Here is a 24,935-nt window from a genome sequence, read left to right as displayed (position 1 = left end):
CCGTCTGCCAGCTCTGAGGCAGAACTCACTGTCTCTCAGGGATACATGCTTAGGCTAAGCAGAGCTATTTTCCCAGTCAGGGTTATAAAACCAGATGGAAAATCTTTATTGATTATGAAGTCTTCCATAATAATTGTGGGGGATGAAGCATCGGGGTCATTGTTTAGGTGATTTTATAATACTTGGTAGAGGAAAAACATCCTAGGAAAAGTATTTCAGTTCAAATCCGTAACACAGTATTTAATCCCAAGTAAAGCAACAAAGACAGGGACTATAGAGCACTGTTACTACATCACACAGGAGACACAGAATATTTCCCAAACAAGGTCCTTTATGCTCCTATTCTTAATGTTGTCTTCATCCAAGTCCTTAGTGGTCAGCACATTCAAAACAATTTTTCCTTCTCCTTCACATTTTACATGTCCAAGTACTGATTCTGGCTTGCAGAACGGGTTAGTTCACACATGCAGTTATATTCTAAAGGATTGCCCATTGTACAAGTAATCTCCAACTGCCTAACTATCTGTACTCATTCATTGCATAACAGGCAGACAGGTTTTGGTTTCAGTAGTTCAAAACAAGACTGGATTTCATTCTCTTGTACCAGGCAGTTATCTGTTGGGGCAGTGCAATTGTGTCAAGCTGCAGCTTTTCAATGTTCAACAGGAGCTGAGGGTTAAGAGCTGCAGCCAAGCCTCTGACAGCCTGTCTGCTGCTCAGGGTGAGCAGCAGCACTGTTCCCAGCCTGGCACCCAGTCTCTTCAGACTGTGTGTGAATGGCACATGTCTGCAGCTGCTGCACATTTTGGACACATTTAAAATAACAAAATGAACAACAGGCACAGAGCTTACTTCTGTAGCCATTTCTTTGTTGTACAGTTGACCTATAGCTCTAATACACTTATGCAAACCTTACACAATTGAAAACTACCAACATAAGAAGGTGTGTATTTGAACTGAGGAAGGCACCCAGTGAAGATCTTCCCAAAAGTAAATATTCTGGCTGGAGCAGCTTGTTCCTAACACTGCATTTGTAGAGAACTGCAGCCTCAGCAAAGTCTCCAGTGCCACTGGAGTTATTAAAATCGGTACCAGAGCATTGGTTATGAGAGAGTTACTCATCCTCCAAGCTGGCTGCATGCAGCAGAGTGCCCTTCAACACTGTTACTTGTGCTCTGTTGACAGATCTGTGATAGCTCCTGGTAGCCTTCTGCTCTCTGAAGACTCAGCAGATGTGCAGCATTTCACTTGAACTGGTTATCAATCAGGGTTCCTTTCATCTTGGCTTTCTTGGCTTCCAACTCAGCCTGATTAAGAAAATTAAGACAGAATTAAATAAAGGCTGGATATGTTTCCCTTCGGTGCTCCAGTAAGGGTTGGTCATCTTGTCTGACCACTGGCAAGCTTTGTCCCACCAGGAGCAAGAGTAGCTCAAGTTCTTTCTGGCTCCCTCCTCCCCTGACATACAGGACAATGACCACCTTTAAAACCATATGAAGTCCAAAACTAACTGTACAGGAGACAATTTCATCTCTTCTGTCCTCAGATGAAAGCTACACATTTCCTCCCCTCCCCAGCCACACTATTCTATCACAGCAGGCAAGATCAGCTGTGATGTTCTTCCCTTAATTCTTCAAGTGACCCTTTTGGTACCAACTGAGCTGGAAGCCCCTCCAGCCCCTCAGCTTGCCCTACACCTCCTGGCAGAGACCTGCTCTGTCAAACAGGCATTAGGGGGTGCTGTAGTTGGCAAACCCTGGCAAACGCTCTGCTAGGTGCTCTTCAGTCAGTTCTGTTCAACTCCATACAATTTTAAGTTCAGGACTGGCAGAACATCTCTATAAGACTTGTAAAGGAAAGGTCATCCTCACGAAGGTACAAGTTAGGACTGTACGAGGACCTTTAGTCCAATCTGCAAGACAGCTTCTGTGTACAAAGTCAACAGATCTCAGGAATTCACACTGAACACCAAAGAAAACACTCACCAACTCCTGCAGCCGCTTTTTGCTCATGCCTTTGCGTTCCAGCTGTTTCTCAATCACTTTTGCATTCTGTGCATAGGAGTCTGCAATCTCCCTCTGAAACACACACAGTGTCACTTTGCAAGAGCAAACCCCAAAGTAACAACACCTCATCCAAATGGTGAGATGACAACTGGCCCTTACCAGTGTTCAGGACAGCTGCTAGGTTCAGATGCAACTGCCACCAAGGCCAGACAAAACTCACCGCTTCAATCTCCTCCTCCTCTTCATCAATTGTGGAGACTGTGACAGAACTGAACTTGCCCATGTCTTTGGTGCGTTTGGTCATCATCACCTAGGTGAGAAGTGGAGTATTTCCTAAGGCAACAGCTCTGCCACTAAGGATCACTCCCCCTCCAGTGCTTTTAAGGCTTCTCATGCAGTTTGTTAGGATTACCTGAACTCTGTGGTTGGCAAAGGAGAATCATCCCCAGTGATTTCAGGGGATAGAGCTGTCGTTATCAGAAACAAACTCACTGATATGTAATAGATATGTCATATTTCGAGAACTGCTGTGCAGACCTAATCACAAATGGAAACTTTCTGGCAACTGAGTCTGAATGACAGGCACAATCTAGATTTACCTGGTTATTTTGCTTTCCTATAGTGCTACAACTCCAAGCTGCAGTGACCTCTGTAAAGAAAACTTAAGGCAGACAGAAGACACCAAACTGAACTATTGTTTCCAGGTCCTTTTCTTTCTCTTTCATTCCCTTTGCCCTCCTCATCCCCCAGTTGATTTTACTTACCACATCTTACTGAAAAGCAGAGATAACATTTTTACTTATCCAAAGCTGATTACCTTTTTGGGAGGTTCTTGTTTCTGAGTATATATGTTTGTTTTCCCAAAACCCTGGCCAAATTTGACCACAGCACCATCAACAATGAACGTCACAGGAGCATTTTTCTGTTGGTGTTGATAGAAGAGCAGCAGTCCACACCTGGAAACAGAAGCACAGCTAGCTGTGAGAAACACGGATTCTGGAGTAAGGTGCTCAACTCTTGGGCCCCCAGCATGTGAAGGATGTGGACCTGTTGGAACAAGTCCAGAGGAGAGGCCATGGAGATGCTCTGAGGGCTGGAGCAGCTCTGTGCTGGAGCCAAGGTGAGAGCTGGGCTTGTTCAGCCTGGAGAAGAGAATACTGTGGGGAGACCTTACAGCAGCTCCCAGTGCCTAAAGGGGCTACAAGAAACCTAGAGAGGGGCTTTATACAAGGACATTCAGGGATAGGACAAAGGGGAATGGCTTTAAACCGAAAGAGGGTTGAATTAGAGAGTGGGAAGAAGCTCTTCACTATGGAGAGGAACTGGCACAGGCTGAGTAGAGAAGCTGTGGCTGCCTCATCCCTGGCAGTGTTCAAGGCCAGGATGGACAGGGCTTGGAGCAACCTGCTCTAGTGGAAGGTGTCCCTGCCCTGGCAGGGGGTTGGAACTGGATGAGCTTTAAGGTCCATCCCTTCCAACCAGTCTGGGATTCTGGATTCCTCCGTTACCACAAAGCCAGGCTGTCAAAGTCACTAAAGAGCCAACACGGTCACTCACTTGCCACACTTCTTCCTGAACTGCCGCTCTATGCCCTCGGGCCTGGGGAGGAAAGGAGAAGGTTAAGAGGAGCAGCCAGCAGGCCCGGTGCCCGGCTGAGGGCCCCAGCAGGGCCATAGCACAAGCCCAAGCGCAGGGCAGGCCTCGGGAGGCAGCTCCGGGTCCCACCTGCGCAGGAAAACACTCTCCTCTTCCTCCGCGTTGCAGAACTTATGTGCGTGCTTGGCAGCATCCATCACCCGGGCACGGTCCCGAGGCCGCATCGGCAGCTTCTCCAGCTGGCAGTCTATGGAGAGCAGCGGGGCCCGGCCGGTGAGCGGCCGGTACCGGAGCCCCGACCCCTACCCCCGCCGCCTCCCAGGCCCTCAGCGCTCCGCCCGCTGCAGCTCACCCAGCACCAGCACCATCTGCCCGCACAGGCAGTAGTAGACGTGAAGCGGCTTCTCCCCATCGTCGTACTCCTCTCGGTCACGGGTGTCGGAGCACACGACGGACCGAGACACCACCTTGGGCATGGCGGCGGCGGAGCGGCCTCCTCACACCGCACAGGCCTTGCTTCCCCGCCCCAGGCCCGGCCTCCCCGCGGCTCCGCCCGCTGAGCGTGAGCTCGCCGAGGTCTCCGGTAAAACAATGTCTGTTTCTGGGCTTGCCGGGGTGGTTTACACGTTCCTAAGGCACGGGGGTTCCTCCCCAGAGGGGACGGTGACCCCATCCCTTCACACACTGTGCCGGCTCTGTCCGGCTGCACCCCTCGGGAGCTCCTGCATGTGGGGAATCTCTTGTGAACGGCATCTTTTGTGAGCACAGGTCCTTGTGTGATTAAAAGCAAAGCACTGAGGGGAGCCCCTTTTGAACAAGCCCCAGGAGCTGATCCATTTCTTACTGCACAGGGCAGGAATGGTCAGGAATGGGAGGTTTTAAAGGCAGCCAGGACAGCACTGGTTAACTTCTGTCACAATAAGGGCAGAGTCTCCTCTGAAGCCAGCTCCCCACATGGCTGTATTGCATCGTGAGATCAGCTGGATAAACACGGCCTATCCTGTCTGCTCCAGACAACAGCAGAGAGGAATTCTTAACTCCCAAAGGCTTTTGAAAGGAGGTAGAAAAGAGATTATTTCCCCTTGGAAAGCTTTCAGAGGAAGCAGGAAATGCAGTGTAGCAGGCGGAAGAACGGGAATGATGGCGTCGCTGTCCTGGGGATGGCTGAAGTGAATTAATCCCGTGCTTGGCTTTGCTGTACCCATTGAACTACCTTTACCTCACTCCCACCCTCCCGTTCTCTCCCCGGGGTACGGGGAACGAGCCCCGGTGGGGACCGAACCACAGCGCAGGCGCGGGCAGGGTCAAAACGACTGCTGCCGGGACCGGGCCGCACTCGTAACGTCACAGGTCACATTCTTCCCCCCCTATCCGCCGCAGCAGTTGGTACAGCCCCGCTGCTTTAGGCACCGCCCCCGCGCCGCCGTGGTAGAGGCCAGGTTGGGGGTTCTGCCATATCCGGCTCCGCCTTTTCCCCCCGCGCTGTTGGTACGTTCCGGGATCGCCCGGCAGCCGGCGCAGGAATCGGTGCAGCCCAGGTCCCCCTGCGTCCGCCTCAGTGGTAGAGGCCGCGATCGCTCCTGTTCGTCAGCGCTGCCGCTGCCTCAATTGGAGCTCGTCGCCGTCTCCGGGCGCCCCGTGCTCCCTCTGGCATTGTATGAGTGATCTATAACCCTGAGCCCGTCATGTCCACTCCGGCCCGTAGGCGCCTCATGCGGGACTTCAAGAGGTACAGAGGCCGCCGGCTGAAGGGAAAGGGGAGGGCGGGCGGGAGGAGGACGAAGGGCCCCGCTCTGCCGGGAGAGAAGGGGGGCAGCACAACATGGCGGCGGGGTAGGGCGCGCTCCGCTGATTGCGTAGCGCCGGTCGGCGCCGTCTGTCTGCGGGCTACGCTGTTTGCGCAGGGGCGTGTAGCTACCTGCCTGGGTTACGCGAAGTGCGCAGGGGCGGCCGCCGGGGGGAAGCACTGGAGGGGCAGTGGGGCCGGCGCCTCAGCGCTCCCTGTGCCCGCAGGTTGCAGGAGGATCCCCCGGCCGGGGTGAGCGGGGCCCCGTCCGAGAACAACATCATGGTGTGGAACGCCGTCATCTTCGGGTAAGTCGAGCGGGGGCCGATGGTGGCAGGCGCGGGGGCCGCTGCCTCTGGGCCTCCCGGCGGGGGACAGGGCTGGAAGCCCACGGGTGACGCTGTGCTCTGCTTCTTCCCTCCTCTAGGCCTGAGGGGACCCCTTTCGAGGACGGTAAGTGCGGCCTGCGGGCCTGGGGGTTGGCTTTGTTGGGGTTCGCTGCAGTTTGACATGGCCCCGGTGTGCGCTGCCCTGACTGGGCAACAGGTGGGGGCCTGGGGACGAGAAGGATGTGGGTGCATACATAGTAAACACTATTTGTTTTCCCCTACTCCAAGTTGTTGCCCTAGATTGCTGTGTTGATTTACAGAAACATACAAAGTAGCTTGTTAGGTGCTTGTAATCACTAAATCTGACTATGCTAAGCCTGATTTGCTGTACCATTTTAAGGATCTCCAAGCTTTTCTTTTGAGTCCTGGATCATGTTTTTAGGGACACTCATATTTGGAGAGCCATCAAAAACCTGCTACAGAAGTGTTGTCATTTGTTTTGAGCTGTTTTTTCTGATGCTGGAAGTGTTTTGCGAGTAAGTTCCAATGTGAGTCAGCTGTAGTAGGAAATGGGCCCATTGTTTGAGGAAGCTCAGAACAGATATTTTGTTGGGTTTTTGTCTTATCTACTTCACTCTGCTGCAATCAGTATTGTTCAGGGTTAAAGATTAAAAACTTCTCAATGTTAAAAAGTGATTAAATAAGTCCTTGTAACGTACCTGTGTCCAGGTAGTTTGCACGTGGTCTCATTGTCTTCTGTTGCTAGTGCTGTCTTGAGTACACAGCACCTCTGTGAAAACTTGTTCAACATGAAATACTGTCTAACTGAAATCAGCGATGCAGCTTTTTGTTATTATTTAAGATACTTTCAGTGCAGGCTATAATTAATCCTAGATCTGCATGACTCATGGCCAAAGCATAGGAAAAATTCCTTCACTCTAATGTTGTTCTTGGCTCACTTCTTTGTCTCTGTTTATCCTCGGAGGTAGCACCTGTGGGCATGCCTATAAAGTGCAGGTTATTTTGATACTTCCTCCTGTGAAGATTTTAAAGATTTTAAATGTTTCAGTCCTAAGAAAACTCCCAAGACTCCAAAGTTCTTCTAATATATTTGATCTCTTAAGAAACTTGCTATGGTAGCTGCTTCAGAATTTTGATGCTTCAAACTTGAATATTCTGTATCATTGCATAATAGAACAGATTGACTAAATGTATTCTGTCATGTCATCTTGTAAACGTAAAGGGTTCTCTTAAAGTTCTGTGAGGGTTGCTGGAGCTGCTTAAGTTCTTGGTGCATTGCCACTAATAGTGATTCACTGGTGGAGCAGAAAGCCTCCTCCTTCCAGTGTGCTAAAATGTAGGTTGTTTCCACGTTCAGGCTGTTCCAGCTCAGTGTGAGGTTAACAGATGCTATAAGGGCTTTTTTCCATACATTTCCATTTAGTTGATGGAGGTTGGAGTCTGCTTTTGAGAGCTTTGACATATTGATTTCCTCCCTGCTTTCCACTGTGGCAGCATTGTGTCTTTATCTGGGGTACTTAAGACGTGTTGTGTTTGCAGCAGTTTGGAGTTCACACATGCTTGAGTCCGCTGCTGCTGTCCTGCTGCCATGGCTGATCTCATAATATGATCTTGGTGTGTGATGGATTGCTCTTCCCATAGCAAAGTGTGTGTGCTTTCACAGTGTGTGCTCAGGAGAACAGCCATGTCTTGTGGTGCAGGATCTGCTTATTTCCTTTGCGCTGAGACGGATCTTAAATTGTGCTAGATAACAAAATACTAAGCAGTGCCTATATATATGTATGTAGGGGTATATTGGTGCCTCAACTGTGCTTTTTCTATTCAGCAGGGTAGCACAGTTCAGATGCACTTTAGCTTAATGTAGGTAAAATTAAGGGAATTCTTTATTTAACAGTATTTTGTTAGTTCGGGCTTGCTTTATAACTCTGCAGGCCCTTGTGGGTCAGAGGTACACTGGAGCTCTGTAATCCTTCTCATGAAGCCTTTGCAGGGCAGCATTCCTCATAAGTCACTTTGTGTTTTTGTTCTTAGGCTTTGTAACTTCCTGGTGATAGTGTTAAGACTTTAGATACCTTAGTTCTTGTGCAGGTAGCCCATGAAGTCAGTTTATTTATTTGTTGAAGTAGAGGTGTAATCATTTCAACATTGTGAAAGTTACTGTTCTGCATCCTCCCTCTGGTGAGGCTCTTCTCCAGCCTCAGCTTCCAATGTTTCTTAGCTTTGTCTGAACTGAAAACCTGAAGTTCAAACACGTTTGTTTACTTTCTGTGCAGCATAATGCAGCTGAAACCCTCCTGCCCCTCCACCTCCAGTCTTCAGAGGGTGTTTTCACAGCTCAGTGTGCAGGCTGGCTTGCCCTAGGAGCAACTACTAATTTAGAACAGCAGCATAACTTCCATCTTCTGGTTGAAAAGGATTGGATTGCAGGTGTCTGCAGTAGGGATGTTATCCTGCCCTTCACCATATTTCTAAGAATCTCTGTGTGTGGCATCTCAAGTGGTAGTGCTGTCCCCATGATGGAAAACCAGCTCTCCCAGTGCTTCAGACCCATTTCTCTGAAACTGGATGATGATTTTGTGGTTAGTGCAGGATTCCTGGGTAGGAGAGAGTTAAAAGTAGCACAGCTATTGTAGTATCCTGCCTTGCTGCCATCAGAGAAGGCAAGGCAGCAAGGTGTTAGCCTTCTGTGTGGTTTATTCCTTGTGTATGGGATATGGATTCTGTATCCTCATGTGGGAGGGGAGGAGGTCATCCCTGTTTTATATCAGTGGAATAGAGGGGGCTGCTCTTGCTTCCTGCAGCAAGAAGGGCCTGGCAGGAACATGGGTGCTGCTGTGGCAGGGGTTAATGGGGGCAGCTTACAGTCATGGAGAAACCTCCCTGTTAGCCATGTTAGAGTTTCATGTCCTGAGGTAGGAGAGGCAGATGGAAAAGGCAGAAGAGAGCAAAGAGAATGTTCTCCTAAGATCAGTGATGATCCTAATGAGTCATAATAATGACAATGAATATGAGATTTTATGTTTTAAAACTGGCTCTCTAGGGTAGGTTGCAAAGCATACCAGTTGAAAGCTTTGAAATTAGTGGTAGAAGAGACTAGACACCAAGGGCCTTGTCCCGAGCACTGTGTCATGTTACCTGTTTGACTTAGGTGGCCTTTCAGTGTGAGTGACCCTTGGACATTCGTTCATCAACTCTCTGGACTTGTCCTTTATTAAAGCTCAGCAGTGAGGTGTTGGGTACTGTGGAGCTGTGTCAAAGAGCTTTTGCTACCCTGGGTTTTTGACTAGGAGATTTGAGTAGGTAGATGCTGCAGCTGGATACTGTCTAATCACTTGCTCAAGTTTGTTTTCAAAGTGCTGCTCTCCTGTCTCTGGTGGGGCAGATGGCTTCCCTTGCTCTCAGCAGTTTTAAATGGATTCTAAGATCAAACTGCCCCTGTTACTGATTTTCAGCCATTTTATCCGTTCCCTCTGCTCCCACTTCAGTCAGTGTTCTAGAATAGCACTCATTTTCTCAAGTATGCTTGTTGAAATCTACTGTTAGATGGTTTGTGCTCAGTTTACAGCCTACTGCTTGCTTAGTCACTCTTCCACAGAAGAAAGTGCCTGCTTTCCTGCTTTCTAAGGAGGCTGCTGAGAACCAGAACTGGGGCAGGGAGAGCTGGGGAGTTCTAAAATTCAGAATAAAATCCCTAAGCATTTGATTCCAGAGGGCCAATACTGTTTGGGACTGTCATCTTGTAGGGAAGGAAGGGTAGACCTGAGCTGATGTTCACAGCTGGTGGAAGTTGCTACTGACTTTCCAGTGCTCAATTCAAGCTGGTCTCAGATCTGGCTCTCTGCTTCTGGATTAGCTGCGGTGAAGCTTGGAAGTCCTCACTGCATACTTCCACTGATTTGAATGATCTTGGCTATCCTACCCCTGTACCTTTTGGTTTGCAATGAGATAGCACACTGCTGGCTCTCTGCTCTTTGGATGTTAGGCTGTTAATAGAAACCAAACATGCAAAACCTTATTTTTAGGATGTTTAGACTTCCCACTGCTGTACAGATAGCTCTGAAGCATCTGTACTGTGTCTTCATATGCAAACTGGAACGTCAAAGCAATGACCTTCATTTATTGCAACTCAATGTTATTTAGTTTATCTCCCTTATAAAGGAAGGAGTCCCTGGGAAATCCCACAGGTCCTGGCTGATCTGAAAAGAGGGACTGAATATTCTGTTCTCTGGGTACCAGCTGTTGGCACATGTTTGTCAGTCAAATGAAGGAATACATTAATGATATTAGTGCTGGAAAGCTTCCTCACAGTAGGAAGCAAGGTTGAGCTTTATATCTGAGCCCCTGAGTTTTAATTTGGGCACTGAGTGTTAGGGGGGATGGACCTGTCACAGATACATGAGGATGCCCTTTCAGAAACAGTAATGTGTCTGCCCTGGCAGGTTGTTCCAGTTGTTACTATAAGGCATGTTCCTCTTACAGGAGAGCTGTATTTTGATATGAAGGTGCTTCTGACAGATGGATCTCTCTGTATCCATAAACCGCCTCCCAGATGGGTTGCTGAGGTGATAGCATGGCAAGAGCAGCTTGGAGTATCTAGAGGTCCTTAGTTACTGTTCTGACTCACTAGCAGTGCTTAGTCCCTTGGAACCACATTTATGCAAATTTAGTTGACTTCTTATTCTCAGATTGTCACAGCCTGAGAAGGGCTAAAATCCCTTGTGTTGGTGCAGGCTGGTAACGTGATTGGGTTAACTGCAGAGCTTTCTTTGCTTAGTCTTTCTCAGATGAAGACTAGTTAGTCTGAAGTAACTGATCAGGGTTTTCAAGTGTCTGATTTGGATGCTGCTCTCAATATTACTTTTCTGCAATAGGATGTGATTACTTACAGTTGTTGATAAAAATGTATTTTCTTGAAATTGATACAGGAAATAACTAAGCAGGTCCTTGTCATGATGCATATTCCCACCTCTAGGACTTACTAAATCATGGCCTGTTGCACAGATGGTTATACACCCACTTGTGCTGTTTTTACAGTGCGCCGAGATTAGGCTTTGTAGAAGGAAAACTAAAGGGAAGATTTATTTCCTAACATAAACCTTTTGACTGGGGTAGTGGATTTGGCAATAAAAGTAATTCACAGGAGATACTCTTGTACCAGTGTTGGCTGGAGTCAATGATTAACTCCAAAGAGAGAAGGAGAATTGCTGTAGGACTGAGCAATCTTGTATTCCCTATCCAGCATGTACGTACCAGCACAATAGTACCCGTTTGTGCTTGTAGAGGGATGCTACTTATTCATCCCTTATATAAATTCATTCTAAGTAAAGGTTACTTATGTCTCTTTCAACTCCAGGAACTTTCAAACTTACAATAGAATTCACAGAAGAATATCCGAATAAGCCACCCACTGTTAGATTTGTCTCTAAAATGTTTCATCCAAATGGTAAGTACTTGCACAATGCTGCTTATTTTCAAGTTCTAGCTTTTTATAGTGTTGTAGAAAAAGGTCCATTTATTATCAAAGTTTCCACTGTTTAATAAGTAAGCAAAATTCCAGTGTGGTTCTGTGTAGGTTTAGTAAGGATATGTGAGTAGTGCTCAGGCTTGAACTGAAAGGGGCAGTAAATGGAGCATCTTACCTTTCAGGTATTACAGCACAGTATCAAGACACTTCTCTCTCACCTGCCTGTTCAACCTTACAGATGAATATGTTATACTTAAAGAGCAGTGCCTTGGTATTTTACCTGTATGTACTGTATATACAGCAGTATGTATGGACACTGCATGCTTGATGCTGCTGACTGTAGTTGTTTTTTATCACTTTCCCAAAATGCCAGTGGGACTGACATACCTCAAAATGTGGTGCTAGTTACCAGCTACAGAGAGTGACAGATCATCTAATTAACCCCCTTCTGTGGTAATTAAAGGTTGTAGCTATATTCCTTGTCCCCAACTAATACTAGCTTTGTGAAGCAATATGGGAAGCTTTCAAATGTAGCAGGTAAGTGAAGTGCCCTGAGGGAGGGTTCTTCTAAAGCTGCCATGAGCTTTAGAACACTAGCCCCTGACTGTTGTAGATACTTTCTGGGGAAGCCTTACCTGTCAACAGCTCTTGGCTTGTGTCCTTTATTTGGTTCATTTGTGGGTAGCTTAATTATTTTTTTGCCTTAAAATCTATTAATGGTAGTTGCAATGTCACAGAGGAGCTTATGTTAAAGAAAAAGGAGGGGTTGAGTTTAAATACCACAGGCAGCTGGTGGTGATGAGCTTCACCTGTTCCTTCCTGCAGGCTTGTTTGCTGTCAGATGTTATTGTAGTGTTTGTCAGTACACAGGTTTTTCGGGAGCAGGCAATGCTAGGACAAACTGAGAGCTGTACAACTTCTGTGTTAAGCCATTCTTCTTGAACCTTTTCTAGTCTATGCAGATGGTAGTATATGTCTGGATATTCTTCAGAATCGTTGGAGTCCTACTTATGATGTCTCCTCCATCTTAACATCCATACAGGTAAAATGAACCCTGCATGAAAAGGCAGAATGAAATTAGGATGCTTTGACAAAAACAGCTCAGGAAACACTTTGTTTCGCCTCCTGCTAGCCAGTATAGCATCTGTACCTTTATATATGCTAAGGTATGATTACTTCCCAGGTATAAAATAACAGTAACAGTAGGTGTTCACTGAAGGGGCCTGTCCTGTCATCACGCTGCTTGGGTATTGCTGCTTGGCTGTCAAGTTGCAGTGCCACCTGCACTGCTGTAAGAGGGACAGCAAATGCTTCCAATAACTTAGAGCTGGAATAGTGCCATGTACCTGCCTGTATGTAATTAACCTCTGCACTCTTATCAGTATGGATAGTTTTATGGAGTATGTTGGAAAACTGCATACTCTCCAGTGCCTAAGAATCTCTTTCTCTTTGCACAGTCTCTATTGGATGAGCCAAACCCCAACAGCCCAGCAAACAGCCAGGCAGCTCAGCTATACCAAGAGAATAAGCGGGAATATGAAAAACGGGTCTCTGCAATAGTAGAACAGAGCTGGCGTGACTGTTGACCCAGGATGATGCAAATGAACACTCTGTTGATGAGGAAAATAAACAAAGTGTCTGAGTCATCTTTTTCCTCCTAGCATTTACTTTGAAAGCAGAATAGCTGTTGTGCTGTTGCCACCCTCCCTTGCTGAAGCTTCTTCTCCTTGGACATCAGAAAACACCTACTTTGAAGTCAAGTGTTCTGTACTTGGGTTACTTGCAAAAGAGTTACTGATGCTGAATCCATTTCCTGTGCCCCCTCTCCAGTCTTAGGGCAGTATTGTGCATTTCTGTAGTGTACACTAAGCTTTTAATTGTAATTGTGTTATACACAGTGATGCTTATGTGTAGCTTGATAAAGGGATGTTTATATACATACACATTTTTTAACTGATATTAACTAAACTGCTGATGTGTCCAGGCTGGTCATTTACCTCTACTATTGGTTTAGACCCCACTGTATTTGTACGTACAGAGTGAAGAAATATCCTCATTTCCCTTCTGTATTGGTTTCAACTCCTTACTCATGGTAAAAACCAAAACCAAACCAATTGATTCTAATTCAAATACTTAGTGAGACTGTGGACTGCTAGTTATTTCTGCACTCCACATGCAGGATTTATGTACAACTATACATAAATCACTACAGCTGTGGTACTCTGACCTTTGCTTAGGGTGACAAACACCCCCCAGTTTTGTTTTAAAGGACATGCCTACATCGAGTGCTTCACTATAGTCCTGTCACTGAGGCATTACTGGACAAACCCAGGTAGAGCTGTGGTACTCTGAAAGACCTTCCACACTAAGGAAGAGATAAAACCTGAAGTGTTCCAGCAGTGGAATTACTCCCTCAGTGTCTTTCACCTGCCCCTTACCTTTAGCTGAGAAAGACAAGAGCTTGGGGAGCCAACTTTGCCTTGCAGAAAGTGTGAATAAAACATGGGTGGGCACTTGAGTCTCTGCAGTTTCTGCTCTTTGTAGATGATTGTGGTTTGTGTGAGCTGCTGCTGCTGCATGCTTGAGTTTCCCTTCACTTTCATGGAAGTATTTTTTCAACTCTGAAAAAAAACCCAAACCCCAAAACCAAACTGACATTTGTAAGTCCAGACTCACTTTTTGGCAGGGCTAAGTTTGTACTTTTGGATACAGTACCTTAAGCAGCAGGGTGGGACGAAGCTTACGACTGTGTTGTCCACTGTTCCCATGTCCTTTGTGTGCACATTGGTCTGTTAGTTGAGAAGTACAACTTTGCACAAGTAACCCATGTAAGAAACTGTACATTTTTCAAAAGTTGTAAATAAAGTGTAACCTTAGTGCTTATTGTATAAATAGGCAAGAGGTGTATAGCTGTGGTTATTTTAATGGGGCTGTAGGAGGCTGCTGCGGGACAGAGCTCCAGGTAGACCCTTAGGGCAGGGCTGAGGAGCAGCAGTGCTGTGAGTGCTGTGCCAGCTCTAGTGCAGGGATTGGAACTTGCCCTTCCAGCACAGAAATGGGCAAACATCAGCCATAGCATAAAAAGCACTTGCAGAAAGCTGAATGCCTGTGAATGAGCCATTGACAAAGATGGTTATGAGTTGGTTTCAGCAACTGAACAGGCTCAATAATGAACTGATACAGGAATCGTACTTATCTTCCTCCCATCATATGAGGGAGAGGACAGGATTTAAAATGACTGACATACCAAAAACTGGTGCTGATTTGCTCTGCAATTAAGATAGAAGCTGCCGGATTCTTTCAAAAGGGAAGTGAGGATTATGTGTACCTGCTGTGACAGCTCATTGCACTAAACAGCCTTTTGCCATTGAAGTATCTGAGGTACATATACTCCTTCTCCTAATGGACAGTGTCTTAACTGTCATCACAGCTGCATCTGGCATATCTCAGGTGTGTATGGAATGAACCTACCTCAAGTAGGTGTTTCCTAAGCAGTCCCTCTGCAAAACTTCCCTAAGGCAGAACCGGTTGAGCAGCAAACCCCTTTGTTACACCAGGTTATAAACCAGTGCAAAAACCACCCCAAAACACCAAACCACCCCCCACTTGCACTTGATGGGGTGACTGAAGCCAACCACGCGTCCCTTAACCATGGCCCCTGGCCTAGCCAGAAGGATTCCTGCACATTATTGCCAGTAGAACCCTTCTGAATGGCCCAAGTCCTCACGGTGCAGAAGCCTCTGTATCAGTACCTCCAGTTCTATATTTGTCTTGATAGCCACTAAAAGCCTCAGCCACTACACCCAACAGCATGGTGTGGGACTCTGCAGGAGGAAACAACAGCACAGAACTGCAAGGAGAAACAAACCCTGACCTTTATACCCCTTTTAGCATGGCCTTCATCCACAAATCTCTCAAGCAGGTCCTGGCTCTCCAGCCAAGCTTACAGCACTATGGACACACCAGTGAAGAAGGTTTAGCTCCAACTGTAACACCCAGACAAATCTACAGCCACTAACAAGACAGAACAGCAACAGGCAGGTCCTGCCAATGGTACTGCACTCAGCAGTGAATAGGGGTTGGAACTGACTGATCTTTAAGGTCCCTTCCAGTCCAAACCATTCTGTAACTGTGCTAAGATGGGTAGCCAAGTCACAGCAACGGGTAGAGCAAGGCCCTGGACAGCTGCCCCTGCTGAGGAACTGTTACATTTAGCCATCTCCTGCTCCCCCAAACAGGCATTTCTCATGCCAAATCCTGCAGCAGGGATCTTGCTGCCTGTCTCAGTATCACTAAGCCTACAAGACCTGCAGCATATCTAAGCTAGGAAGGGGGAGCAGCAAGCCTGCCTGCTGCAGGAATATCTGCCTAGAAAGTACCACTCCTACATCACCATCTGCTTCAACCCAGCCTTCCGAGAGAAGAATTCAGCAGTACAGAGGGAATAACACAAAACCCCAAACAGCACCAAAACCCAACATACATTCAGCATTAACTGCCAGATTATATTCAGCAAAGGCAGCAGCAGCAGCACGTTCCTGTTCCATCAGTCCCAGCCAGCGGACACTGTGCTGCAGCCATCCAGGCAGCTCATGCCCTTCCCAAGACAGGCTTACCTGCCAGGGCAGCCGCTTCCTGCTCACACTGCAGGGCTGGAAGTGCCTCTGACTGCACGTCACCAGGATGTTCTGCTGCATCAGTGGAGGTCAGTCATGCTCTCCTCTGTGCTGTGAGGATCCAAAGAGAAAACAGGAGGTGGGATAAAAGCTAGGGGAGGATGTAAAAAGATGGAGAGGCAGAAAAACAAGAGAGAGCTGAGACACAAGGCAACAGACAAAAATACTTCATTAGGACTGGGTTTGTGTTACTGGTGACAGAAAAAACAGCATCTCACTCATGGCTCTTCCAAGGTCAATGCCTAACGTCTGTTTTGCAAGCATGAAGCTAGCAGTCCTCCACAGCTCATGAAGTGCCATGTCCTGTCAGCCTGCTTTCCGGCCCCCTGCATCCCAGAGAGACACCATGCTCACAACACATGGCAGAGCTACACCAGGAGTTCGGCTGTAACTCCCCCCTGACACACACAGGCACAGGTACAGTAACAGAGGACTCCTCAGGCACAGCCTTGGTTTTGCTCTGGATTAAAGAGCTCATATTCAAAGTAAAAGACTCAGTTGCATAACAGTGCCCACGAGCCGCCCGGAGCGTGGGCTCTGCAGTTACCTCCACTTGTGCTTCACACCTCACATGGTATTTCATCTGCACACGTCAAGCGGAGCTCCAAGGTAAAAATGCCCTGGGATTATCTCAGTCTGACATGCTGCTGATGAAAGTGCATTCGGGAACTCTCAGGATGGGAGACTCAAGGTAGAAAGCTATGAATTCAAACTGGTTAAACTGGTCCAGGACATCTCCATACATACATACACAGCAGAGACAAGACCTTGGTGTATATATAATATATATATATATGTATATATTTCTCAAGATTAAACACAGATTTCACATATTATTTTTCTTCTTTACAAAGTGTGACAAATCCTGGGCTTTTTTCCAGAAATAAACCTTTATTTTCATTAATACCAACTTTACATACAGGCTTCAGTCCCCAGACTGCATTTCCTTTGCTCTTTGTGATTTTCTTTTTAGTTTTGTTTTTATCTTTTATTAAAAAAGGGCTTTTTTTTTTTACTTCCTTGGTCAAGAAGAAGGGAACCAGAATTTTAAATTATGTGAAATTCCTCCTCGTTGGACATGTGGTTTTGCTATTACAAAACTATTAAAACGTGAAGGAACAAGTAATATCAAAGACACATACAGTGACAGCACTACTGCTTTTGGGCTGTGCTAAGATACTTGGGACAGAACTCAGTTCTAAATGTCTAACAGTGTTTTAGAAATGATATTAACAAAGTGAAAGACTTTTAACATTGATGTAGCCCATGACAGGGAAAAATGCAGCATCTCTTTTTCTCACCGAGTATCCGGGCAGCTGTCTCTAAGCAAAGGGACACATCCCCTCAGTTTGCCTGTGGCATAATCAGCTCATAGTGCCCAACCTGGCCCTCCTGCTTCAGCTGGTCCAACAGATCCTCCTTGCGCCGCTTCCTGCTCACCACCAAGTACCTGTTGTGCCCCTGCCCATGAGATTTACTTTTAAGACCATATTTTTGGGCGATCTGATGGATCTGCTTCCTCTCATCCATGGTCAGTTCTCTAGAGAAAGTCAAGTCAATGTGGCTCTCTGAGCGTGCATAGTTCCGAATGATCTCTTCGATATCTCTTTTAGCTATTTTGTTGACCCTTTCCACATCAAGCCCAAGTCCTTCCCTTTTAAACTGCTCCTTCACTGAAATAGGCTCCCTAATTCCTTCCCCGGCTTTCCCCAGGCCACCGCCTGTCCAGCCCATCTTCCTCAGTATTTGATTCCCAATGTTGTCTTCTTTGATCTTCTGTTTGAAAGCCTCTTCAGCTGACCGACCCCGGATCTCATTTCGGGAGATGACGTCTTCAACGGTGCCTTTCTTCAGGTTATTGACAACAGTTGGCTGAGTCTTTTTGAGGATTTTCACAGCTTCCTCTGCTGCTTCATGCTTGACAGATTTCTTCACTCCAACTGCTTCTGCGATGAATTCGTCTTCAAGCAGCACCTTGCACTTCCATCGCATGCCAGTCATCCTTTCAAAGACGTACTCCACCGTCATCTTGTTGAACTGGGCAGTGTCATTCAGCGTGCACACCGGGTTACTGGAGTTCTCATAAACCACCAGGTCCTTCAGGTCCTTCTTCCTCCCAGAGCCCCGTGATGAACAGCCTACCTTCTGAACCTGGGTCACTTTGATGGCTGCTACGTTTGACTGCATCTTCTGCAGGATCTTCAGTGCCTCCTCAGCAGCTGCGTGCTTGCTGGTCTTTTTAGTGCCAAACCCCTCGGCGAGGCAGTGGTCCTGCAGGTAGACCTGGCAGCGCCAAGAGCGGTTGGGCATTAATTCATATTTATATTCAACAGACATTTTGTTATATGAGGCAGAATTGTTAAGGATTCCTATTGCATCACTGGCATTCTCCGTGAGGACAAAACTAGTCCAGTGTTTGTTGGTAGCAGCAGAACCCTTCATGGATTCAGTACCAGGCTGCATCGGGACACAGTCCCTGTTGGCAGCTAGAAACTCCTCGTGGGGTTTGAGAGCAGGAGGGAAATCCAGGCGACTCACGCCTGCCTCGCACACCACCAGGTCCTCATGGTAGGTGTGCTTGAACTTCCGCTGCACGACTCTCACCTCCACAGGCTTCTTCAGCAGCTTGACTGCCAGCTCTGCTGCTCGATCCCGGGACCCGTTCTTGCTGCCTGCATAGCCGGTGGCCAGGTAGACGTTCTGACACCTCACCTCGCATGCGAAGCCATCTGTTAGCAGCTTCTTGCTCTTGGGGAGGTCAGAGGGGGCGATTTCCTTCAGAGGAACATAAATGTATTCAGGATTTGTCTTGCAGGCCTGAATTGAACGTGTCAGAAGATAGGTGAAGTTAATTTTGTCAGTCCCCGTGTTGGCATCTGGGTTAGCAAGATTTTTCCAGACAGCTGCTGATAGTTTCTCAATGAAACTCTGCTTCAGCGTTATAGCCGATGGAGGGAAAGTCTCTGATGCAGGCTGGACGGTGGAGGGAGGAACAGAAACCTGAAGCGTGCTGTTTGTGGTAGAGTCCATGCTATTCACAGCCTTCTTGGCTGCTGCTGCCGGGCCTGCAAAGCCAAGCCCAGCGCAGTTGGAGAGCTGTGGATCTGTGTCCCGTGCATTCACAAAGGAATTTGTACAGTTTTCAGCTGGCTGGGCTATGCTGTTTGTGTTTGCCTCCTGGTTCACCTCCTGGGTTTGGTTATCCAGAGGCTCTTCCCTCCTGTCATCCTTCTCAGCACTGGTGACAAAGTGTATGGGTTCGAAACGTGGTCGCACCCGGAACCTGGGGGCCATCTTTTTGGGCGGCTCAGGAACCTCTTCCAGCTCTGGACCTACAGGAAGGAAGACAATGACAAGATTACCAATACATGCTGTGACATGGACACAGTGTGTTCAGAGACTGACCTCCAGGAGGAGCCTGCAGGCTCTGAACACAGGATTCCCTCTTCTTCGCCACAAACCAAAAGGCTTCCTTCTGAACACATTCACAACTGAACAAGTAAGACCACTTGTTCTTGTGCAGGTCATGACACTGCTATTTCCAGCTCCACAGCTACTGTACAAAAACTGTTCCAAAACACACACGGCTCTTAATGACTGTTAATAGAACTGTTTTCTGAAGATATAACTACCTTTAGCTAAAGGACACCAAACATGGGGAAATCTGCCCCAGTCTCAGCTGACAACTGCGGTGGCCAGGGGGGACCATTATGCATTACTGGTAAACCTTTTGTTTCTTAACCAGATGAAATTCAAATGAGGCAGAATGCCCTGACGTGCACAGCTGCTGCAGAAAGTAAGAATCAAATAGCTGGTGAGTTACATCTAGAAGATGGTTGTACAAGACTGAAGTGGTACAGGTATGTAATTTCATCAAGGTGCAAAAAGCCACCTCAGTGCCTTGAAATGAGTTGCCTAATCCAGTGCCAATGTGTGCAACTGTAACACAGGTCAGGCAACACATCTGCCTGGACATCACACTGCCACAGTGTAGTTATCACAGCCTAGTTCACTGCAGGTAAAAACCCCACGTTAGATGCAGCATAAACAGACCTTCCTGTTTCAATCAGTTGACAGAGCTCTTACATGAGTTAAATCCTTCACTCATCAGTTGTAATGAACTACAGCAAGGTTTACATTTCTTGCTCAGTCTGGTATTTAGATATTGCACTGCAGCAGCATCTAAAGGCTCTCGGCAGCAGAACAGCTCTTCATGCTGCCTGTGCAACGTGCAATCCAGACCTCTTCCTGCAGAGCTCCTGCCTGACAGACAAACATGTAGCATGTTTCACAGTTTTGCAGCCTGTCCATGGAAGCACAAGAATATTGCTGAGTGTCAAAGCAAGGGAAGAAACCCTGGCAGAGCCAGGGGTTATACCCAAGCCCAGAGGAGCCTGTGCTGCCTGACCATTTGTGCTTTAAACAGCCAAACTGCCTGACGTTGCTCACATGGATGTGCCCATTCACATCCATGACCTGCACACAAGAACAGTCCCTCTGTCCTTCCTCCAAAGAGGGCAGGGAGCTCCGAGGGGCTGGAGAGGAGACAACGGCAGTGGTTGAACTGGAAAAGCTACAGCTAGAACATGGATCCCTGGGACCATGGGGCTGAGCTGGCTGTGCAGGACCCTTCTGGGTCCATAGGGAGGGAAAAAAACACATTAACCTTGGCTTTAATCCCCAGTGCTCCAGGCAGGTCATAACTCAAAATCAATAAGCTGAGCTCCCCATCTCCATGCAAGTGTACAACCCCTTCTCAGCTGGAACATGACCCCTCACCACAGTAAAGAAGGGCGGACAGATATTTCATTACATAGGTTCAATTCCCTAACACTAGCACTTGGGAAAAATCAATTACCTGCCAATTTCAATAAAAAACTGTATTTTCTTAAGCAAAAAGAGAATTCTGCATTAATTACGTACACCTGCAGCATGGCAGATGAGGGAAGCTGCTGCAGGCCAGCAGAGTACATCATGGCTGCTTCCCTTCTGTTTGTGGAGCTGGCTCTCCTGAGGCAGCCCCGTGGCACACTGCTCTCCCCTCACTCCCACTGATGCTCGGATAGGGAAGGGTGTCTCCTTCAGTGCACAAGCAGGTAAGATATACTCACTGTCAGATGGAGAGTGGCATCTTTTTAGCTTCCTGCTAGGAACCAGCTCATACGTTCTCATTTCCCCGATGTCGATGCCTTCAGCCATCTTGAGAACCTTCTCCATGACCTGCATGCCATATCTGTGTGGATTCAACAACAGAGTGGTTAGAACTTGTCTCACAGGGGCAACATGGACGCGCACACAACCTTTTATTATGCAAAATGAGAAGGGAAGCTGCCCAAGACACAGTACCTGGTGCAAGGGAGATGCTCCCCAATTTTGCTGGGAGTATTAACACAGGACCTGACTACCAGCCTTGGGCCACAGCTAGCTCAGTGCTGGCACGCAGCCTGCACAGCATCTCATAAGCCACCTGGCTCTAAGTGAACCCGTTTGTGAACAACAATCCACCAAACTGACATGGTTTTAAACTTCAGTACATTACCTGTCAAAATACACCATTTGGCAGAGCTACTGGGAACACTGAGGACAGGGGTGCACAGAAGGAGTCTGTGGGCATCACAGTTTCAGTGCACAGGAACAAGTGAAGCTTTGTGGGGTGAGCAGCTGTCAGACAGCACATCACCAATCCTGACTGCAGATGTCAGATGAGGAAGGCTCTGCTCAGCCCCTATCAACCACTCTTTAAAAGGCCACACTGATTTCTAGCGCTGTGGCTGGAACCAAAATGCCTCCAAGCCCTCACCACAACAGAGGTACATCCCTCACCAGACACGTTTTCCGTCACTCTGGGGATCTCTCGTATGTTTTTGAGCCATGTGCACACTGAAGCTGAGCAAGAAAAAGCCCAAACCTTTCTACCCAAGGAGAACCTACACACATGGTCTGAAAGTAACCTCTGAAAGCTCCACACTGTGGTTCAGAAAGAAGAAAAAGCAATCTTGCATGTGTTCCATGGTGAGCTCACCTTCAAATGTCAAGCATCAGGTCACAGCACACAGATGGGAGCCCACAACTGTCCCAGCAGCCAGTGCTGCAATAACTTGCACAAGTTTCTAAATACTGCTGTTCCAAGAGCTCTGGAAATCCACTCAAGAGATGTCCCTCCCATTCCTGATTTAGAGAGCTAGGCAGAAACCACATCCATTGAAACTACTGGATGAGAACTCTGAACACACGCTACTGCAGTCCCTGCTTCACCTGCAGGTACAGAGCACAGCTCAGCCCCCAGCAGAGGCACTGGAAATGTGCACAGGAAGAAAACACCAAGAGGGATCAAAGGGAAGCTGACAGTGGTGATACCCTCTCCTGAAGGACAATGCCCTTGTCCAGCAGCATGCAAGAACAGTGTTAGATTTGACATGAGTGTGTCACTCTTCTTCACAAAGGACAGAGGTGTTTTGAGCTCAGATTTCTGCCAGGGGGAGATCAACCTATCCCAACATGTGTCTGTCTAACCTGGCCTTAGCAATCTCCGGCTGCAGAGACTGAACATCGAGGCATGGATCCCACCCCTCCAACACCCAAAGACTCTCTGGTGTGACTGAAATACGTTACCTCTTATTCTGATCCCAGTAGCTTTGGAGCATAGTGCTCCTCCTCCCCACCCTCCTTTAACACACCTTAGAACATACACATCTCCCCTCATCCACCCCTGCACTAAATGAATCTTGTTATTTAACTCCTTCCTTGCTGACTGTGATTTCTAAGCCTTCTGGACACTCCAGAGCATGCCCAGCGGAACACTCCTTCAGACTTCACCAGCAAAGGCTCTGATTTGGAGGTACCCTGACAACAGGTTGATTTCAGCAAGCGTCAACATAAAAAACACCACCACAAACCCCCACAAAAGCTTAAGAAACTTCACCAAACAATCAACTTGAGAGAAAATGACAAAAACCCCACAAGCTTTGAAGCTGTTAACACAGCAACAGCAGCTCTTCCCCATAGCAAAAGGCAGTTCCAGAGAGAGCTGTGGGTCCCCATCCTTCCCCAGGGGGAGCTGCCAATGCTTTTCAACAGTGCAGCACATTCACTGTGCCCGTGTCGTGTGTCCACACTCATGCACAACACAAGGTTTGGGGGCACATCCTCCCCATCCCAGCTCTGGACCACATTATACCTACATCTACTGCTCATGTCTCCCCTAAGAGCTCCTGTAGAGATGTTCAGTCAGGGAAAGTGAGTGCACAAACAGGCTTAAACTGCATCATTTTTTAAGGGCTTGAGATCTTGCCACACAGCTCTTCACTTCTGCTATGAGCACCCTGTAAGTACATTATTGCATTGGCTCCCCAAAGCACTCTCACAAAGAAGACGCTCCATTAAGTTGGCACATAAATACATTAGGATGAGTTAATGGACCAAAGAGAAGACATGCTCAACTTTAACATACTACTCAGGCTCAGGAATTTGAAGCTGTTTTAAAACTAAGCTCAATGCCGATGCTTGCAGAGCAGAACAGTTTAGCACTGGGACAAGCAAGAGCTAAGAAAACATGCAAAGCTGCACTCAAACGTGTTGCTTTGGCTCTATCCAATCAAACATTCTCCAAAATAGCTTCGGGATAGTAACATTAACAACCGCCAAACTATTTGCCCTTCAGTGGTTACAGGCCCTGCTGCCCCTGCACTGCTGAAGTTGGTGGTTCAGCAGTTGCTTCTGTCTTTAAAGCCTTACGTCTGGTTAAAAATAATCACCCGTCAGAAGTGTCAGCCAGGCCGCGGTGTCGCTCCCGCTGTTGCTGGTTATGGTACAGTGGTTCCTGTGTGTACGGTGATCCTGAACGAGTGAAACCTCTTCCTTTCCCCAACCCGCTTCCCTCAGAAAACCTCAGCTCTCAGAGGACCCTGCAGGCTGCTTCATGCTTACAGAGATGCTTTTTCCCTAACTTGAATTACAAAGCGCAATACCAGACAGTATTGTCCCAGGGCTGGGACACCAAGAACTACTCTCAAAGCACACATACTTTGTCAGCAGCTCGCTCCCCCCCTCGCGTTCAAACACGTATTGGAGCAAAGACACCGAAGCTCTCGGCCACGGCTCTCCCCAAGCTCTTCCGTGGTTACTTTTGGATGCAGTTGGGCCGAGGCTCAGCCCAGCACCACCACAGACCCTCCTCCCCCCCAGGCCCTCTTCCGTCCGGCAGCTCCCAGCTTCTCCCCGACTCCTCCAGCCGCCCGCGATGCCCTGGCCTCCCTGACAGGCCGGTGCCCCGGCCGCAGGCCCCGCCGCTCCCCGCCTCACCTGCAGCCCATGAAGATGTGGTTGGTCCAGAGCACGGAGAGCGCCAGCAGCTGGTCGATGGCTGCGCCGGGATAGCCGCTGAGGTGCCGAAGGATGAAGCGGCGGCGCAGCTCCCACTGCCGCTCGGTCTCGTTGTACTGCCGCCACTGCTCCAGCACGGCCTCGGGCACGCTCTCCGGTTCCGGCGGCGCCATAGCGGCCGCGGGGCCGTACCCGCCGGTGGGCACCGCAACACCTCAGGCGTGCCAGAGCGAACCAGGCCCCACGTGCGGACCAGGCCGCGCCTTCTTACGGCCCACCGGGAAGCCTCACCCCGGCCCGGCCCCAACCCACCGGCCCCCTCCCCGCCCCCCCCCCGGCCCGGCCGCCGAGGCCCCGCCCGTTCCGGTGCAGCGGGAGCCCCCCCCTCCACCTCAGCCGCGCCGAACGGGGCCGAGCGGCCCAACCGGCGTCACGTCACGTCACGTCACGTCCCCGCCTGGCAGGAGCTCGCGAGACTCCGCGAGAACCGCTGAGGGACGGCGCTGTGGCTCTAGCGCGACGCCTGGCGGCGGCCGCGGGTACAGCAAGAGGCCTCCGGGGCTGCCGCGGCCAGCGGATACCGGCCCGGCCCAGCGGACACCCCAATAGCTCCGCCCCGCCGCGTACCGGAGGAGCCTGAGGCCTTTCCGCTGCCTCAACGAGGCCAAGGCTCCCCTGGAGCTTTGCTGACCCCAGCGTCAGGCTGCGTTTTGCTTCCCGGTGGCCGGACAGGGC

General features: G+C 48.5%; 3 protein-coding genes across 6 annotated transcripts; 1 reads left to right on the top strand and 2 right to left on the bottom strand.

Moving 5' to 3' along the window:
• Positions 1–848: 848 nt before the first annotated feature.
• On the bottom strand, positions 849–4,144 carry STEEP1 (STING1 ER exit protein 1). Its single transcript, XM_013128855.2, has 7 exons — positions 3,955–4,144; positions 3,732–3,849; positions 3,564–3,605; positions 2,824–2,962; positions 2,227–2,316; positions 1,986–2,078; positions 849–1,307 (listed from the first exon to the last, which is right to left on the bottom strand). Exons 1-7 carry the CDS (start codon positions 4,076–4,078, stop codon positions 1,245–1,247), a joined length of 669 nt encoding a protein of 222 aa, XP_012984309.1. The 5' UTR covers positions 4,079–4,144; the 3' UTR covers positions 849–1,244.
• Positions 4,145–5,064: 920 nt separating this feature from the next.
• On the top strand, positions 5,065–14,101 carry UBE2A (ubiquitin conjugating enzyme E2 A). The gene is made up of 6 exons (XM_005148311.2): positions 5,065–5,331; positions 5,616–5,696; positions 5,816–5,841; positions 11,092–11,181; positions 12,156–12,244; positions 12,660–14,101. Exons 1-6 carry the CDS (start codon positions 5,288–5,290, stop codon positions 12,786–12,788), a joined length of 459 nt encoding a protein of 152 aa, XP_005148368.1. The 5' UTR covers positions 5,065–5,287; the 3' UTR covers positions 12,789–14,101.
• Positions 14,102–15,502: 1,401 nt separating this feature from the next.
• NKRF (NFKB repressing factor) lies at positions 15,503–24,495 on the bottom strand. 4 transcript variants are annotated; one of them, XM_031048291.1, is made up of 5 exons: positions 24,180–24,373; positions 20,990–21,111; positions 17,180–19,210; positions 16,162–16,163; positions 15,503–16,016 (listed from the first exon to the last, which is right to left on the bottom strand). In XM_031048291.1, exons 1-3 carry the CDS (start codon positions 24,371–24,373, stop codon positions 17,223–17,225), a joined length of 2,304 nt encoding a protein of 767 aa, XP_030904151.1. In that variant the 3' UTR covers positions 15,503–16,016; positions 16,162–16,163; positions 17,180–17,222. The 4 variants fall into 4 exon arrangements, with proteins under 4 accessions (XP_030904151.1, XP_030904150.1, XP_030904152.1 ...); XM_031048290.2 differs by lacking the exon at positions 16,162–16,163 and having other exon boundaries at positions 15,504–16,016; XM_031048292.1 differs by lacking the exon at positions 16,162–16,163 and having other exon boundaries at positions 15,506–15,929.
• Positions 24,496–24,935: the final 440 nt, after the last annotated feature.

The sequence above is a fragment of the Melopsittacus undulatus genome, chromosome 6 (assembly GCF_012275295.1).
Source record: "Melopsittacus undulatus isolate bMelUnd1 chromosome 6, bMelUnd1.mat.Z, whole genome shotgun sequence".
Lineage (NCBI taxonomy): Eukaryota > Metazoa > Chordata > Aves > Psittaciformes > Psittaculidae > Melopsittacus > Melopsittacus undulatus.
Note: the sequence above shows the minus strand (reverse complement) of the source record. Positions and strands in the feature narration are given on the sequence as shown.